Source organism: Dipodomys ordii, unplaced genomic scaffold, assembly GCF_000151885.1.
Source record: "Dipodomys ordii isolate 6190 unplaced genomic scaffold, Dord_2.0 Scaffold95, whole genome shotgun sequence".
In the NCBI taxonomy this organism is placed as follows: Eukaryota; Metazoa; Chordata; class Mammalia; order Rodentia; family Heteromyidae; genus Dipodomys; species Dipodomys ordii.
In genome coordinates, this window is record NW_012267311.1 from 3,397,673 (window position 1) to 3,413,836 (window position 16,164).

Consider the following 16,164-nt stretch of genomic DNA (forward strand, 5'->3'; position numbering starts at 1 on the left):
TCTCATCCCTCTCTTGTCTTGGTGAACCCCAAAGTCTTTCCTAGAGCCAGAGGAAGGCTTCAGCCATGGCTCCATCAGTACTGTCCATCACAAACCACTCACTAATGGGACATAGGTGGGTCCTCAGTGCACAGTGCGTGGTTGCACATCAACACTACATCTTATAGGTATGGTGGCACTAGCTGTTGTGGATGTCCCTTGAACACAGCCCCACAGAGTCTTGGCTTCTTCTCTGGGGCCATTGCCTTTGAATCTCTTGAGAACCTGCCCTGCCCCCTGGTGGCCACTCCCCAAGCCAGTGCCCTTCAGGAAGGCCTCTATCCCCTCTCCTCCCCCTTTTTTTTCTTGATCTAGTCTCTGACCAAAGAAGCTTCTGGCCTAGAAGAGTCTCTCCCTCAAAGTGACCTGAGACTAGCTTCCCTCAGACATCCTCCAGACCAGCCTTCCCATTCAGACTGGTACGGTCAGCAAGGCCATCTCAAAATATCCAATGGTCCCAGATGTCCTTGGACAGAGTGTTTCCCAGGACTTGGGGTTATTTAGTCCTGGGCAAACAAGGACCAGTTGGAGATCTTATTTGTTATACACAGGTGCCTTCAGATGAGTCCCCCTCAGACTGTTCCTTTCAAATAAGATCCTTGGCAAAGCATACATGTCCCAGACCAGCACCCTCAGACTGACCCGCCACAGAGTCCTCTTAGACTCATTCACCTTCAGATTTGCCTTCCCTATCACCTTCCCTAACACTGTTAGATAACGGTCCTTATTGTTCTTCCCCCTCCTCTGGGGAGAGGGAAGTGGGGGCACTCCTTCTTGTGTCCTGATAGGTTCCTTCTGAGGGTCAGTAGTTCTGGGCCTGAGGTACAAAGACCTGTGGGCCCCAGGACAAAAAGCCATATAGCTAAGATTTTGAGTCAAACACTCTTTTTTACATGTAGGAATAAATCTTCTGAGTTCCAACTTACAGAGGTAGAGAGCTCCATACATGGTGTATTCAGGGCTGTGGCTGCCCAGAAAGGAGTCTCACCTAGTGGCTCCCTCTCTCCTGGCTGGCTGCTTGGGAACACTAATAGGGTATTCTCTGCTGATAGCCATCAGCCTTGGAGCAAGAATGAAGGGCAGGCAGGTGGCCGAGAGGGGGCAGCAGAATCCAGGACTGCCCTTGGCTCAGGCCAGAGAGGAGCAGAGGCCACAGGCTGGGGTCTGGACTAAGGCTGAAACTTGTATAAGGAAGCAGAAAGAAGACATGGCAGAGTCAAGGAAGAAAGGATGAGACAGAGATGGAAAGAGTGGTGAAGATACATGCAGAAAGAGAGGAACAGAGATGGGGATGAAGATACGTGTAGAAAGAGGGAGATAGAGAGAAACACATAGAAATGGGAATGGAGAGCATCACGGAGACACAAAAAGACATGAAGATAGGGATGCAGACACACTGAGAGATAAGGAGCAAGTCAGAAAAAGGGAAGATAGAGGCTAAGAAGAGAGAGTAAAAGATAAGGGTGGAGACACAAGATAGAAAAGATAGAGGAGACTGGAAAAGAGACTAAAGATTGAGACAAACAGAGAGACAAAGATGGAATTTTTTTTTAATACATTGGAAGAAACCAGAACAAAGTCATACTTAGAGACAGGGATGAAACAGAAAGAGATGGGGGAATAGGTTCAACAAGAAAGAAAGAGGGATGTAGGGGGTTTGGAGTTGTAAGAATGGGACTGAGCTACCCTGAAAGTAGAAATCACGTGGCCAGGGGAGCTGATAGAATAAGATATGTCTTGTGTTCCCATCTTCCCTTGCAGGAGTGAATAGAGCTAGTGGGCCGGAGGTTGGGTCACTGGGCCATTGTGCATATTGGTTCTAGGATCCAACCCTTCCCTGCTCCCTGGAACTAGAATGCGGAGGGACAATGTACTTAAAGGAAGCAGCAGCAGCCAGCAGCCAAGACCCTCCAGGGTCATCTTTGTGAGAAGGGACCAGGACCTGGAAGGAGGAATCGTCACCCCCAGGCCCACTCCACAGGCAATGCTGCAGCCAGCAGGGTTCGGGAAAGGGGTGGGGGCAGGGAAATACCCCAGTTGTCTCCTCCATCAGTCTCCAAGGCTCCAGTAGGCCCCCCTCCTCTCCTGGCCCCACATAATTGCTTTCCCATGTTGCTAATGGAGGCCAGATTGCTGATGCCCAAGCCCTGGGTGGGCGGTGAGTGGGTCAAGGCTGACCAAGGCTCTCAAGGGAGAGACAGTGCAGGCCAGAGATCTTGTAACTTCAGCTCATCCATCCTAAGCATAGACAAGGCTGGAAGCTAATATATCCTAGGAATCATGGCTTTTGCAAGAGCCTCGGTCTTTGGCTCTCTCTCCCCTGCTGGGCCCTGGAGTCAGGTTCTTGCCTGAGCCATATCTCACAGGGTCTAAACAGACAGGAAAAATTGGGAATTCTGGGCACAAGGAAAGGCCCACAGTCACTTCTCAGGATGTCCATCCTGGGATCTTCTTCCTGGGAATGAGGAGCCATGTGCTCCCGCCACTGGGGCTGTTCAGCTTGAAAAGGTTGCAGGTCTCCTAGATGCCAGGCCTTTGCTTCCTATGTCTCCCATCCGGAATACCCTTTCTACTCTGGCCTGGCTGCAGCAGCATACCCTGGGCATGCAGCATCCAAACTGACTCTCAGAGGCCCAGGTTGGCCTGGCAAGGCAGCGAGGAGTGTCCAGCTTCTACACCTGATCTAAGGAGAAGAGTTTGAATTGGGGTGGGATTGTGATGGTGTTAGGGATTATATAGTGCTTATAACCTACTGCGAGGTCTGTGTGTTAGGATGGACTTATCTGTGGACAGGTCAGTTTGCACATGGGTTTTTGTTTTTTGTCAGTCATGGGGCTTGAACTCTGGGGATCTAGGCCCTTTCTCTAAGCAATTTTGCCAAAGGCTAGTGTTCAACTACTTCAAGCCACAGTTCCACTTCCAGTTTTCTGGTGGTTAACTGGAGATAAGAGTCTCATGGACTTTCCTTCCCGGGCTGGCTTTGAACCATGATCTTCAGACCTCAGCCTCCTGAGTAGCTAGGGTGCCCAACTGTGCACATGGTTTTGAGTCCACTTCTCACCAACAGCAAGGCCAAGCCTGGCTCTGCAGCCAGGAGCTAGAGTCCACTTCCTTACCTGTACCTCCAGGTTAATGAGTCTGCCAGCTTGGCACTAGTTCCAGAACACTCTCAACTAAGAAATCTCAGTGAGGTGACTTCTATGAGAAATCCTGGGCCTTTGGAAGGCCTAGGGAAACCAGAAGTCAGAGGACTTTGGACCCCAGTTTAGGGATTATAAAGATATGGAACTAGACTAAAGATTGACCACTCTGAGTTGGGCTGGTGGCTCACACCTGTAACCCTAGCTACTGAGGAGGCTGAGATGTGAGGAACACTGTTCAAAGCCAGCCCAGGCAGGAAAGCCTGTGAAAGTCTTATCTCCAATAAACCACTCAGAAAACCAGAAGTGGCACTGTGGCTCAAGTGGTAGAGCGCTTGCCTAAACCAAGAGTTCAAGCCCCACAACTCACAAAAAAAAAAAGATTGATCACTCTGTAACCAAAGTCTTATCCTCTCTGGCTCTACATTGAGTCGTAACTCTCATCTAAACCCAGTGGTCAACCCTGTATCCCATAACTTGAGGATGAAACATAAATCTAACTCCTAGTCATGCTCTAAGCAGTCTCCTTCTTCAAGTGGCCTCCTTAAATGGCTAGCCCCAGAACATTTTGCTCTGAGACTTTATGGTCTGGCTGAACCCAAGGCCCAACCTGTTGGCCCCTTGGTCCCAGATGTCTCTCTTTCTCTTCCTCTCTGTTTTTCTCCTCTTGCACACCCACATGGGTGCGTGCGCACAAGCACGCATGCACCCCCCCGCCCCCTGTTCCTACAGATAAGGCCTGGCCTCCCATCATCTTCCATCTTTGTCTGGACAGTCCTGGAAAGCAGTTCTAGAGATGACACATGAAAGGAAGAGCCTAAAGCTGAGGACTTTGGCAACCCTACCCCTCTGTAGGATCAGGCTCCATGAGGACCCATTCACACAAGTTTGTTTCTGGCTATGTACTCCAGGGAAGCCTGACTTCAAGTAGTAGAGCACACTGTTCTACTGCTTCCCCATCTTCCCGTTCCTCCTCCAGACCCTCCGGGGGAGGGTCATTGGAAGACTACCCCTGTAAAGTGGCTCTGCTCCAAGGACTCATGAAATGATGACGTTTAATGAGAACCCCCCACTCCTCCCACCCCAGTATATACATCTATAAAAAATTCAAATACAGCAAGTTACCATTGAGTCAGACTAGAGGGACTGACAGGGGGCATTAAATACTGGGCGTAGGACAGGGTCAGGGAAGGGTTGTACAAAACAGGTAAGGGACTGAGGTGGGGGACTGAAAAGTATGGGCACTGGGGGGAGGGGGATGGCTGGGCCCCCCCAGCGTCAGGAGCTTATAATCTGATGGTGGCAACAGAGACCCTGGGACAGACAGGAGGCTGGGGCAGGAGGAGAAACTGGATGTGAGGGGCTCCCCTCAGGCCCCCCCCCAAGGGCTCCTGGGAGTCGCTGGCATTGGAGGATCCAGCCCAAGGGAGGGGCCAGGGTAAAGGGGGGGGGTCTTTGGTGGGTGGGTTAGCTGCATGGTCCTTCTCCCCTGAGGGAGGGAGGAGGGCCGGCTTGGTGTGGTGGGGCTACGTATGGGACTGGACGGCAGGCCCGGGCCTGCCGGGGTCTCTACAAATTGTGTCTGAAGAGAATGCAAAAGGTTCTCCTGCCCGTGTGCAAAATAGAAACCGGGGTCTTGCAGGCTCAGCTCCGGCCTCCTGCTCCTCTGCAGGTGCTCTGGCATGTCCTCATGGGACGCCGGGCTCTGGGAAGACAGAGCAGGGGGCTGTGAGGGATAAGGCTGGGATGGAGGTTCCCCGCACACTCCCCCTGCCTCTCGGCCCTGCTCAACATTACCAGATCAGGAGGCTGCTGGCGGGAGCAGCAGCGGCAGCCAGGGCCAGAATGACAGGGACACCAATCACGAAGGGTGCCGAGGGTCCTCCGCCGCTGCCCAGCTCCCCAGGGTCACAGATCTTCGTGGTGGGAGGGGGTGCCAGTGAGCTGGTGGTGCTGGTCGTGGTCTCTGGGGAACATGGAGGAAACTTAGGGCAGGGACACAGCTAAGGTGCCCACGCAGATCTAGAAGTTCATAAGGCACGCTGTTCCTGCTTCCTACATCAGACTGGCGTGCCTACCCTCGCAGATGGCTGTTTCCTTTCTCTAGTGCTCCCTGCCTCTCCCGGCAGGCAGATCCCATTTCCTAAGGGTCACTGATAATCCATGCACTCAGGAACTTAGGAATCCTACCAAGGATGTCAAGGTAACACGGACCAGGAATGCAGGGATTAGAGAGACAGATGGGAATGTGGACGCTCTGAGTACAGAGCAGAGGCTTGCACTCCGGTGGGAGCTGGAGGGAGCAGGAGAGGACCAGGCAACACGGTAGGCCATGAGGGCACAGGGAACAGAGGCAAAGGGTAGGCTCACCCGGGGTCTGGGCCTCAGTGGTGAGGTGTCGTGGTTCCTCGGTCCAGGGTGTGGCATGAGCAGCCACGCTCCAGTCACTCCATGTCCCAATCTCATTGTCCTTGGCTGCCACCTGAATGATGTACTCCTTCCCAGCATAGGCATCCGTGATGGTGTGGGCCGTGCCGTCCGACAGCTCTACCTGCAGCCAAATCATGGGATTGAGGAAGAGGGGGGGCGGGTAAGATACCTCTGCAGATGAAAATGAGGTGCCCCCAGAGGAAGCAAGGACACCTCTGGGGAGAGGGGAAGGAAGGCACCCCTGGAGGGAATAAGACCTCCCGAAGAGAGGAAATCTATAAGGGAAAGTAAGAACATCTTGAACAGGATACTCCCAAGGGACTTCAGTCCTGGAGGAGAGCATTGAAACCTCAAAGGACACTAGGATGCCCTAGGAGAAAAGAGGAAGACTTTGCTCAGCAGCTCTGATGCTGCTGTTGACCCAGCTACCCCATCCTGCAAGCCCCACCCTGAGGCCTGAGCTCAGCCCTCACCCAGAGGTACCTAGGGAAGAGTGCTGGAGAAAGGAAGGTGATGGTGTGTCTTCCTCCTCTCCCCTCCCCTTTCCTCAAGGAGAAGGTCCTGAGCACTGACACTGGTGTTAGGCTTCCCAAGCTGAAATTTTGGCTCCCTCCCTTATTCACTAGCTACTTGGCTTCCATGGCTTAACATTGGTGTTAACAACAGTATCTACCTCTTAGGGTGACCACAGGGACTAAGCAATGGGGAAAGCACCAAACAGAATTAAGCAAGCACTGTCATCGTAGATTCCAGTACAGAGCCCATATTCCCAGATGCCTGGTACACCCACCCTCCTGGCCCCAGCTGGACCTCCCCCAAGGAGGCCTTCACGTGGTCATCACCCTGCCTAAGGCAGAAAGGGGTGGAGGCAGTCCCTGGGGTGGCAGAACAGCTGCTCCATTTCCTCCTGGAGGCATCATCACCCCACCCCAAAGGCTGGCCCCATCCTGCTGCCCCCCCCCAGGCTGGCCTGCCTGTCCGGCGCCCCTCCCAGGCCCAGGCTGGGCTCTGGTTCATCTCAGCGGCACCCGCTGCCTCATTAAGCCGCCTCGTAAACAGGGGCAGCCGGTGGGGGCGGAGGAGGGGGCCCCTGCTGTAGGCCACGTCTGGCTTCAGGGCTTTTTTGGTCCCTGTTCCAATCTTTCCCCCAGAAAACTGGGGTGTGGGCTACCTGACCTGACAGGCCCTGAGGACATGTGCCCACATGTGTGCATTCGGGTTCAAGCAGAGCAGAAAGTCCTCCTTCTCCCCCCAGCTCCAGCTGAGTCTGTGCTTCTGATGTAGGAGGCTCTAGTAAAGGGCAGGGTCATGCTGAGAGACATTTGGGCCCAAGCTCTAGTCCAGTAAATCCTATTCCCAGCCCTGAGAGATAGGTGGGCTCTAAAGACTCTCATCTCCTGAAGCTGAGGGTTCAGTTCAATCTCTTCCCTGCACCAGTCTCTTTTTGCTCTGCAAAGTACCCCTCTGGCTGGTTAGTCTCAGCTCTCTGAGCCCTTTCTCCCTCCTTCCTTGTCTGTAGGCCTCTATATCTGTTTTTCCTCAAAGACTGAGAAAAAAAATAAAGTGGGGGGAACAGTTCAAATGGCTACCTCATTGGTGGGCTCATGGCACCATGCATCTAGGAATATGACCCAGGGAGCCAATGATCTGGCAGTTACAACTGCTAGACCAGACCCTTCTTGCTAAGTTGTCACTGATCCTTTAATCTGATCCCTTAAGAGAAAGGCTCCTCAATTGGCAGGAACTTAGTCACTGCCACCCACCTCACCTTGGAATCCTCCACCTAGTCAGCTGCAACAAATATCAGACATACTCCACCAGGCCTCTTGGCTGAGTTAGGGCCAGAGTAGGTGATGCAAGGAACTCACACTGGGTCCCAGTACTTGCTTCACCCTTGTCCATGCGGGACAGCCACTGCCAGCCCTACTGGTTGTGTGTGTGTGTGTTTATGCGTGCGCATGTGTGCATGCATGCTCGCGATTCTGGAGCTTGAACCCAGGGCCTTGGCACTGTCCTTGAGCTTTTTACTCAAGGCTAGTACTTTACCACTTGAGCCACACTCTACTTCCAGCTTTTTGGTAGTTAACTGGACATAAGAGTGTCATGGTTGTCTTGTTTAAACTACAATCCTCAGATCTCAGCCTCCTGAGTAGCTAGGATTACAAATGTGAGCAAATCCTGGCTTGTATTTGCAATTATTATTATAATCTTTTTTTTGCAAACACTGGTCTATATTTGCCTCATAAAATTCTAAGTGATGTTTTTCTCTGCTCCCTCTTCTCAATCATACACCTTTCTCTTTCCAAGATCAAGGATAGAAGGGAATAGATTCTGTTCACAGAAAAACTTGGGTTGAAAAGAGACATAAATCAAACCAATGCCAATACCAATGTGACATGGAACAGGGCTAGGACGTGCCTTAGACCACACATGTTCTTGCCACATGTCGGTGTGGGGGTCAGTTTTGCACAGTACAGGCCAGCGCATGGTCTTGGCATGTCAATCCCATGCATGAATGGAACATGGTTCCTGCTGGGAGCTGTGTGTGTGTGCATGTTCCTGTGTGTGTGTGTGTGTGTGTGTGGTGGGCAGTGTGCCAGGTCCACTGCAAGGCGTGTGCGCTGCAACGCGCAGGGCTGCTGCCTGTAGCTCGTTAGCGGGGGAGGGGGACTTGTGAAACTAGACCCTGGTTATTAGCGATGCATTAGGCGTGGGCAGCTGGCCAGGCAGGAGGGACTCCGGACTCTGTAAAGGAACACATGAGCGTGCGAGCAGCCTTTGTAGGGGCCAGGCCCATAACCTGGACAGGCACCCAGGAATCAAATTACTCACTTTAAAGGCCAGACCAGGAGTGGGGGGACATAAGGAGATGAGGATAAGGAGCCTGGAGCCTGGTGAATGTAGTGGGGGTACAAGTTGACCCCCAGGAGGCAGCCTAGCTTGCCTCATGAAGCACCCTTACAACCATAATCCTAGCTCATTCTTCGTGACCCACACAGAATACCCACAGCCTGATAGGCCTTGGATTCTCAATATGAGAGTACCTTCAATTATGCCAAAAGCCTCTAACTGCTCCCCAGAGCTCTTCTAGCTTGACCCCAGACTGATGGTCCACTGTTGGTTTCCCTGCCCAGGCCACCACCTGACTTATAACCTTCAGTTGATCTCTAAGCTAGCTCTGACATTGGAGGCTGGATGATAGCTTAAGCTTGAATCCAATGCCGGCTCCTACCCCCTTGGGCTCATCTGTGGGCTCCTGAGGACAGAGACAGTCCTGCCTGCTAACACTCAGCACATCCGGATGCTGGGCCAGAGTACAAAGAAAAATGGTTGGTCAGGGCTGACAGGTAAAGAGAGGTAAATATTGTTCACTACGTTGGGGTGCCATAAAGCCGGATATGTTCCTATTGTATTAACGTAAGGGTACCTCCCTTGGCACTATCTGTTTTCCCAGGCCCACCTGGTCCCTTTCACTGGGCCCCACACTAGCATGCTACCACGTGGGGCATGGGTATTCCTTCTGCATCTGATTCAGATACCCAGGATCTGGGAGGGGCAGGGCAGGGCAGGGCAAGGCACTCACATGCTGCCATTGGTCCAGGATGAGGGGCCGGTAGCGCAGAAAAAATTTGAGAGGAAAGGATTCAGGATCAGGCCAGGTTGAGGGAGTCTGCCATGTCACCTCCAGACGGCGAGGATTGCTGGGCACTGGCCGGGCTACCACATTTTCTGGAGGATCGGGCTTCACTGTTCAGGAGATACAGATTCATTAATGCACTAATCTCTGAAAACAAGTTCAGATTGTCAACCCCAACCACCATGTTGATCTGTTCTATTGCCAACCATTGTCATCATCATGGTCACTAGCCTTCTCTGTTGTTAGTTCTGACAATCACAATTTATGTATTCATTTATTTTTACTTTTTTGTTGGTGGTGGGGCTTGAACTCGGGGCCTGGGCACTGTCCCTGAGCTTTGTCAAGGCTAGTTAGCTCACCACTTTGTGACACAGCATCACTTCCTGTTTTCAGGTGGTTAATTGGAGATTGGATTTTTCTGCCTGAGCTGACTTCGAACTGCCATCCTCAGATCTCAGCCTCCTGAGTAGCTAGGATTACACAGGCGTGAGCCACTGGCTCCTGGCAATAATCACAACTTAAAAAAAAACAAAACTAAAACATCACCTTCCTTCCTCTGACATGTCCATCATCACTAATGATGGTCACTATAGCCAAGGTCACTGGCTATCAATACTTGACCTCCTTTGGAAGTCTGGGTTTAAGACAGTCCACAGTTGTTGCAGTTCTTAGCTAAAGGATGCTAGGTATTTGATGAGAGCATCTAAAGGTCCAGTTCATATAGCAATAGTCTGGGTGGGGAGCTAACTATGGAGTCTGGGGAAACAATGGCCAGGCTGGGCTTCTGATGAAGGTAGAACAGAGGAAGGCAGAATTCTATCTTGAAGAGCGCAGAGACCAGGAGAGGGTCTGGCTGGGATGGGGAAGATGGCCTAGGATCTGGCCTAGGATGAGGTAGGAGCAAGCAGAGCCTTCCTGGAATAGGGCACAGGCAAGCAGCAGGTCTGGCTGGGATGGGGAAGGGGGTGTTCAGGGAGAGATCGGTATCTGTCCCAGTCATGTCTCCTGTTCTGACACCTCATTCATCACAGGCCGTAAGGAAGCCATTAGCATGGGTTGGGGGGAGGCTGCAGCTGTGCAAGGGTCTGGCCCAACCTGCCCCCCCCCACCTTATAGTATGCTCTGGGATCCACAGAGATGACAGAAAGAGCTGCTAGTAACATTCACTTACACGGTCACAGGTGCGTGTTACACATGTGTGTACATGTATATACAAACCACATAAACCAGTGTACAGGCATGTCTGTTTTACACACACACACACACACACACACATATATGGCACACACGTGAATATCCCCACCAGTGCTCATGTACACCTCTGACAAATTTCCACTTATATACTCCCAGTGGAAGGTGCAGTAGGGATACTCAATACAATGCCCCTCCCTTCTCTACTACACGCACCAATGGTGAACTCGTCAAAGGTGATAGCCGTGGCATTGTGACCCAGGGCATTGCTGACACTTATGGAGACCTTGTACTTGATGGTGGAGAACAGGTGCATGTATCTGATGTGACAACGGTTCTTCAGGGCGGGGTCCTTCTCACACACCATACTTTTGGAGCCATGCCTGGGAAGGAATAAGGGCCAGGCATTATTACCAACTCAAGGATCAGACAGGATGGGACAGGCTGGGGAAAGGTCAATTCAAAAGCTGGGCTTGAGTCAGGACTCAGGCAGGGCATGATGGGGAGCTGGGGGAGGTCAAAGGTCAGGGTTGGAACTGGTCACAGGTGCTGCTACTCACAGTACAGTCACATTGAAGATGTTGGGGATGTAGGTGGGGGTGGGCAAATGCCAGCTGCAGTAGAAGCCCTTAGGGTAAGTGTTGGAGCGGCAGCTGAGCACAGGTTCCCGCGGTGGCACTGAAGATGAAGACAGCTAGGTCAGGGCGTTCTTGGAGCCTCTGGTCTTCTGCACTCGTGTGGGGACAGGTGGGCCCCAAAGCCCCAGCTCTCCCCGCCTCAACCCATTATCGATGCCAAAGGTGGGGGGTGAGGGCTGTCAGCGAAGGTCTGAGGCTTCCCAGGCCACAGAGAGCCAGATGTTTAATTAAAGAAAAACAAGGGCCTGTGGAGGAGCACCCCCCCACCTGCTCAATGAAGGCAGGAACTGTGGGGAGCAGGGGGCTGCGGGCCTCAGCTCATCAATCACAGGACGGAGGTGATGTCTGGGGGAATCCGTGCTAGCCCACAGCCCCTGCCACACTATGTCCACTCTCCGGCCTCGAATGGGTCTTCTGACTTCTGGGCTGACTGGGTATGTTCTCTGGGTAAATATCACCCCAGGCCTTCCCTCAGTGCAGTCAGAGACATTAGGAGGGGTCTGGGGGCTACCCAAGAGTGGCAACACTTGGGGACTAGTCATGTGCATGTGTATCTATATGCCTGTTTCATGCATGTCTACATGAACAAGTGACTGGTGGCATAGAGGAGCATACGTGAATTTGCGTGTGCATGAGTGTAGCTCTCGAAGGGCATGTCAGCCTATGATTGTGTGTATGTATGTGCACACGTGTGCATAAGCGCCTGTTGGAAGGAAGCTGCTGTTTCCTTGGGGTATTCCTCCCTCCCCTCTCCTCCATCACAAATCCCCTAAGAAGCCCATGACATGGCCAGCAGCTGCTTTCATTCTGAATAAGACAGCCCAGAGAAGGGGAGGGATCTGCTTAGACTCACACAGCAAGCCACAGTTACCAACTTACTTAGGAAGTCCTTTCTGCTGTCTAACCACACTTTTTGCTGCTGTGAGCACTTGGCTCAGCTGTCCTGCCCTCAGGCATTGGGCAAGGCGTGAGGACAGGCAGCTCAAGTTCCTGGAAGGAGGCTGCTCCTGTGATCTGACCCAGGCAAGGAATGTCCGTCTGTGGCTCCAGGGACACTGACACCTCCCTTCTGTGCCCCCCCCCCGCCTGACAGGTGGACAGGAAATGGGAGGGGGCAGCTCAAGGAAGGGTGAAGAGGAGTACATGTCTATGCTTGTAGAGTGGCCATGGTGACACACAGAGAACTGATGGACACGTGATATGGAGGGACTGTGGTTGTGTGGACACATCCACTGTGTCCTGTATGTATGAAGCTGGGGTGTGTGTGGGAGACTGGGCCACAACCCCTGGACTCCAGATCTGGCTTTGCAGCATGAGAGATGAGGGGCAGAGAGGCATCAGGAGTGCGTCAGTGGAGAGCAGGTGGAATGGCATTGCTGTGGGCAGAGGCGGTGCCGCTCCCCCAGCCTGCAGAGCAAAGCCAGGCACCAGCTCAGACCCCACAAGGGCACGCTGCAGTCTTCCCACTGCTGCCTGTCTCCCTAGGAAGCCTTCGTGTGGTGCTGGTCTCCCTTCCCTATCTGCCCACGAGTATCAAGCTCTGCCTGGGGGTGGGGTGGGGGGTGGCCAAGGACACAGGAAGTGCCTTCTGGGGGCCTGTGGGCCAAGCCAGAGTTGGCAGTTGCTCCAGGAGGAAAGGACATTCCGAGGTCGGCCGAGAAGCCTCCACTCCCCCCTCCTGCCGCCACCCCCCTTGCCCCCACTTCAAAGGAGAAGGGCGCTGGGGGAGGGGGTGAAACTGCAGAGTCAGCTCCCTGCTGCCCGCCTGGGACTCTGGAGGGCAGAGCAGGCCATGGCACTGGACTCACAGGCCCCCTTCCCGGCTGGCTTCCCCACTGACCAGTCTCTCCACTCTTCTCTGACCCTCCTCCCCTTCAGACTAGTCTCCTCTTTAACCTCCCCCCTCAAACCAGTTCCCCCCTCTCACTGGGCAGGTCACAGGGGGTGGGGGGGGGGGAGAAGGGGCTTTGTCTGTCATCTGGCTACTCCTGCCTGGCCCTGGGCCCTAAGCAGGGAAGGGCTTGGGTTTCCTGACAGGGACCAGGTTTCTCAGAGGGAAAAGGAGGAAAGAAAAACAAAGCAAAGGAAGAAAAGGAGTGACTTGCTGCAGCTGGAGCCCAGCTGAGGGGCCGGGTGGGTGGAGATGGGGGTGCTGTGAGAGTGCAGGACAGTGGAGATCAGGAAGCCTGTGGTGAGCATGGTTGTGAGTTGTGTGTGTGTGTGGGGGGGAGGTTGTTTTTAAGGCACTGTGCTTGTGCAGCGCTATGTAGATCTCTGAGAGACTTCATGGGCCAGACTCTGAGCAGCCATGCAACTGGAAGACACTGAATGGCTGTTTTGTGTAGCTTGGGGTGAAGTTGTTCAGCTGCAGATTGTCCTCTGTGACTGGTGATGTGCTATACTGCACATGAGACACTGCGTATTTGATGGAGCTTAAACCTGAGCATGTTTTTCAAACTGGGTGTGGGAAGATGCTCTAAATTCCCAGCATGTCCACACACTGGAGCTGGACAGTCTCGCCCTGTGAGAGGGTGTTAGAGGGAGTATGGAAGCAAAAGCTTGTACACATTCACATCACAAGAGCCCTCTCTGGGCAGACAGGCATGTTCTTAGATGCCCAGGCATCCTAACTTTCCCCTGGTAGGGGTTCCTGAGATGCCTAAGTGACTGTGTCAGGGAGTCCCATGTGGGGCCGTGTGTGTGTGTGTGTGTGTGTGTGTGTGCACACGCGCGCGTGTGTGTGTGTGCCCCTGCTGGCCTGAAGTTTGTTTGTTTTCCTCCTAATTGGCTTGTTTTTCCATGTCCAGCCCACCAAACCGCATGTTTTTCCTTTCATCTCGCCAGCCTGCCTGGGCTGGAGCCCCCGGCACGCATGAGGCCTGCCCGCTGGCCCAGAGAAGAGGGGGGCAGGCTACCCACACCCTGGGTTGGGCCAGCTCAGGCCAGGGCAGGGTGAGGCAGGGTGACCCTTTGGCTCTAGCCCTGCCCACACCACACCCACACTCCTCCTCCAACCTGGCCCTCACTCAAAGCCCAGGGCTCTTCTCAACTTTACCTTGTGGCCTTCCTGGAGGCATCCCAAGTTCTGGACTCTCAAATACCCCTTCTGGCCCCCTACTCATGATTTCTCTCCAGTCATCATCAGCCACAGTCCTCTCCCTTCCACTCGTTCCTTCCCAGCCAAGCAGGGCTAGAGAGGAAGCAGTGCTGAACCAGTGTGGAGTTTCTATCCTGACCACTCTTAAAGAAAAAAAAATTAAATACTGGACAAGAAACGGTCCATTTAAAATTATTTTAATCTCTGGTTTGTTTTAGCTTAAAATCAGAATGATACTGAATCAGCAGTGTCTGGTAAACAAAACGATGCTACTAAAAGGAACATTGTGATCCTGTTTCCTAATGTGGGGGTCCTTTCGTCACCCTCAGTAGGAGAGTCCTTAGAGCTGTATAAGAATCTACCTGAAGGCAAGAAGGTAAACAGGGAGGAAGCAGTGAGGGACCTCTCAGGCTAAGGAGACTTCCAACAGAGTATCAGTATGACCAGATTCCCTCGGAAACATATGCACAAAAACATCTTACAGGGCTGGGAAGGTGGCTCAGTGGTAGAGTGCTTGCTTGCAAGCATGAGCCCTGGGTTCCATTCCTTAGCACCACACAAGCAGGGAAACCCAGAGTGGTGCTGTGGCTCAAGTGGTAAAGCGCTAGCCTTGAGCTGAAGAGTTGAGGGACAGCGCCCAGACACAGAGTTCAGGCCCCACAACCGACAAAAAAATCTTACATATTTAGTATAAATAGTAAATAATTTTTGGTCTGAATGATCCACAAGTCAGAAGTAACTTAGTCCTGTTTTCTGGTACCTGGCAAGAAAAGATAATTTGATATTGAGTGTTGCCAAACCCAGTCCCTTATTACTAATATAAAATGACTGAGATGATCGTGATTAATATCCCCTGTTCCTCTGACCAGGACTTTAGAAGGAAATAAGGCAATGAGAGATAAGTACCTGTTACAAATGCCATTGGCAATGCATGGCCAGTCTTCCCCTGAGGGGTGAGGCTTAGAGATAGTGAGCACTGTATCTAAATGATCTGGGCTCTGGTCACGACAGGGAAGCTGTGAGTATGACCTGCTGTTAGGGATTATAGACACTTTAAAAGACCGGATTCCCCTCCAGCTTCTTCTCAAAGAAGATCATAACATCAGGAAAAGAGTCCTAGGATTACTAAGCAACTATCCCTGCCAACCTTATGCATCTGGAGGACTTTGGGGAGCCTAACTGAGAATACAAGGATGTGAATGACTGGTGGATGCTAAGATGGCTCCATCCTTCTTCCACACACTCAGTAAACAGCCCTGGAGCTAAACTAACTGCTTCACTCATGACCGACTGACTCCCCATGGCGGGCAAGGGAGGATTCAGTTAAGCTGGTCCTGCATTTCTCGATATGACCAACAGGGGTCACTCCACCCTTGGCTTGCAACTTGAAGAGAGTGAATGCCATCTCTTCAATTCAAGCACATTTCCCTGAGGAAAAGTACATCCTACCAAAATGTATTTTTTGTGTATCTCATTCATTCCCACAGGTGGGTCAGTACTTTGTGGGCAACTCTTCAGTCTAACATCTCACATGGTTGTACAGTCTCTTGACAATGGACAAGAACCTTTCAATGGGTCTAACAATGGGTCTGTCTGGGGGACAGATCCTCTTGTCTCCTAGGTAGCTTCCAGAGAATAAAAGGAACTATCTTTCAGCTGTGGGGTAAAACACACCCAAATGGAACTAGCCCAGAGGAGCTTGAATCTTTGGCTCAAGAGTAAAGGAACAGGTTTTCTGAACATTTATTGCGTTAGTGGGTGCCTCTGTCAGTGTTTATTTCATCATTATGCCTTCTTTAAACCACTTTCCTAAATCATACTACTTACCTGGTCTTCTACCTTCCTACCAGCTCTTCCTTCACTCTTTTTGTGGCTCATTTCTCTTCATCAATCCTTTCCATGAGGATGGTCTTCAGGGCACAATTCTGGGTCATCTTATCCCACCATCTTTCCTTTGCCCATCTCACCCCTCAGTCACAGTCACACAGTTGA

At 52.2% G+C, this 16,164-nt stretch overlaps 1 protein-coding gene across 2 annotated transcripts in view; it reads right to left on the reverse strand.

Annotated features, from left to right (window-relative positions):
• Nucleotides 1-4,216: 4,216 nt before the first annotated feature.
• Nucleotides 4,217-16,164, reverse strand: part of Cntfr (ciliary neurotrophic factor receptor) — a 39,859-nt gene continuing 27,911 nt past the window's right edge. The window contains exons 5-10 of one of the 2 annotated variants that reach the window (XM_013026601.1): nt 10,998-11,115; nt 10,654-10,820; nt 9,193-9,356; nt 5,550-5,730; nt 4,977-5,145; nt 4,217-4,884 (exon numbers count right to left, since the gene is read on the reverse strand). In XM_013026601.1, the coding sequence (XP_012882055.1) occupies nt 4,884; nt 4,977-5,145; nt 5,550-5,730; nt 9,193-9,356; nt 10,654-10,820; nt 10,998-11,115 (800 nt within the window). In that variant the 3' untranslated portion in view covers nt 4,217-4,883. Of the gene's footprint in view, nt 4,885-4,976; nt 5,146-5,549; nt 5,731-9,192; nt 9,357-10,653; nt 10,821-10,997; nt 11,116-16,164 lie in introns of those variants that run through there. The other variant, XM_013026602.1, reaches the window with a different exon arrangement.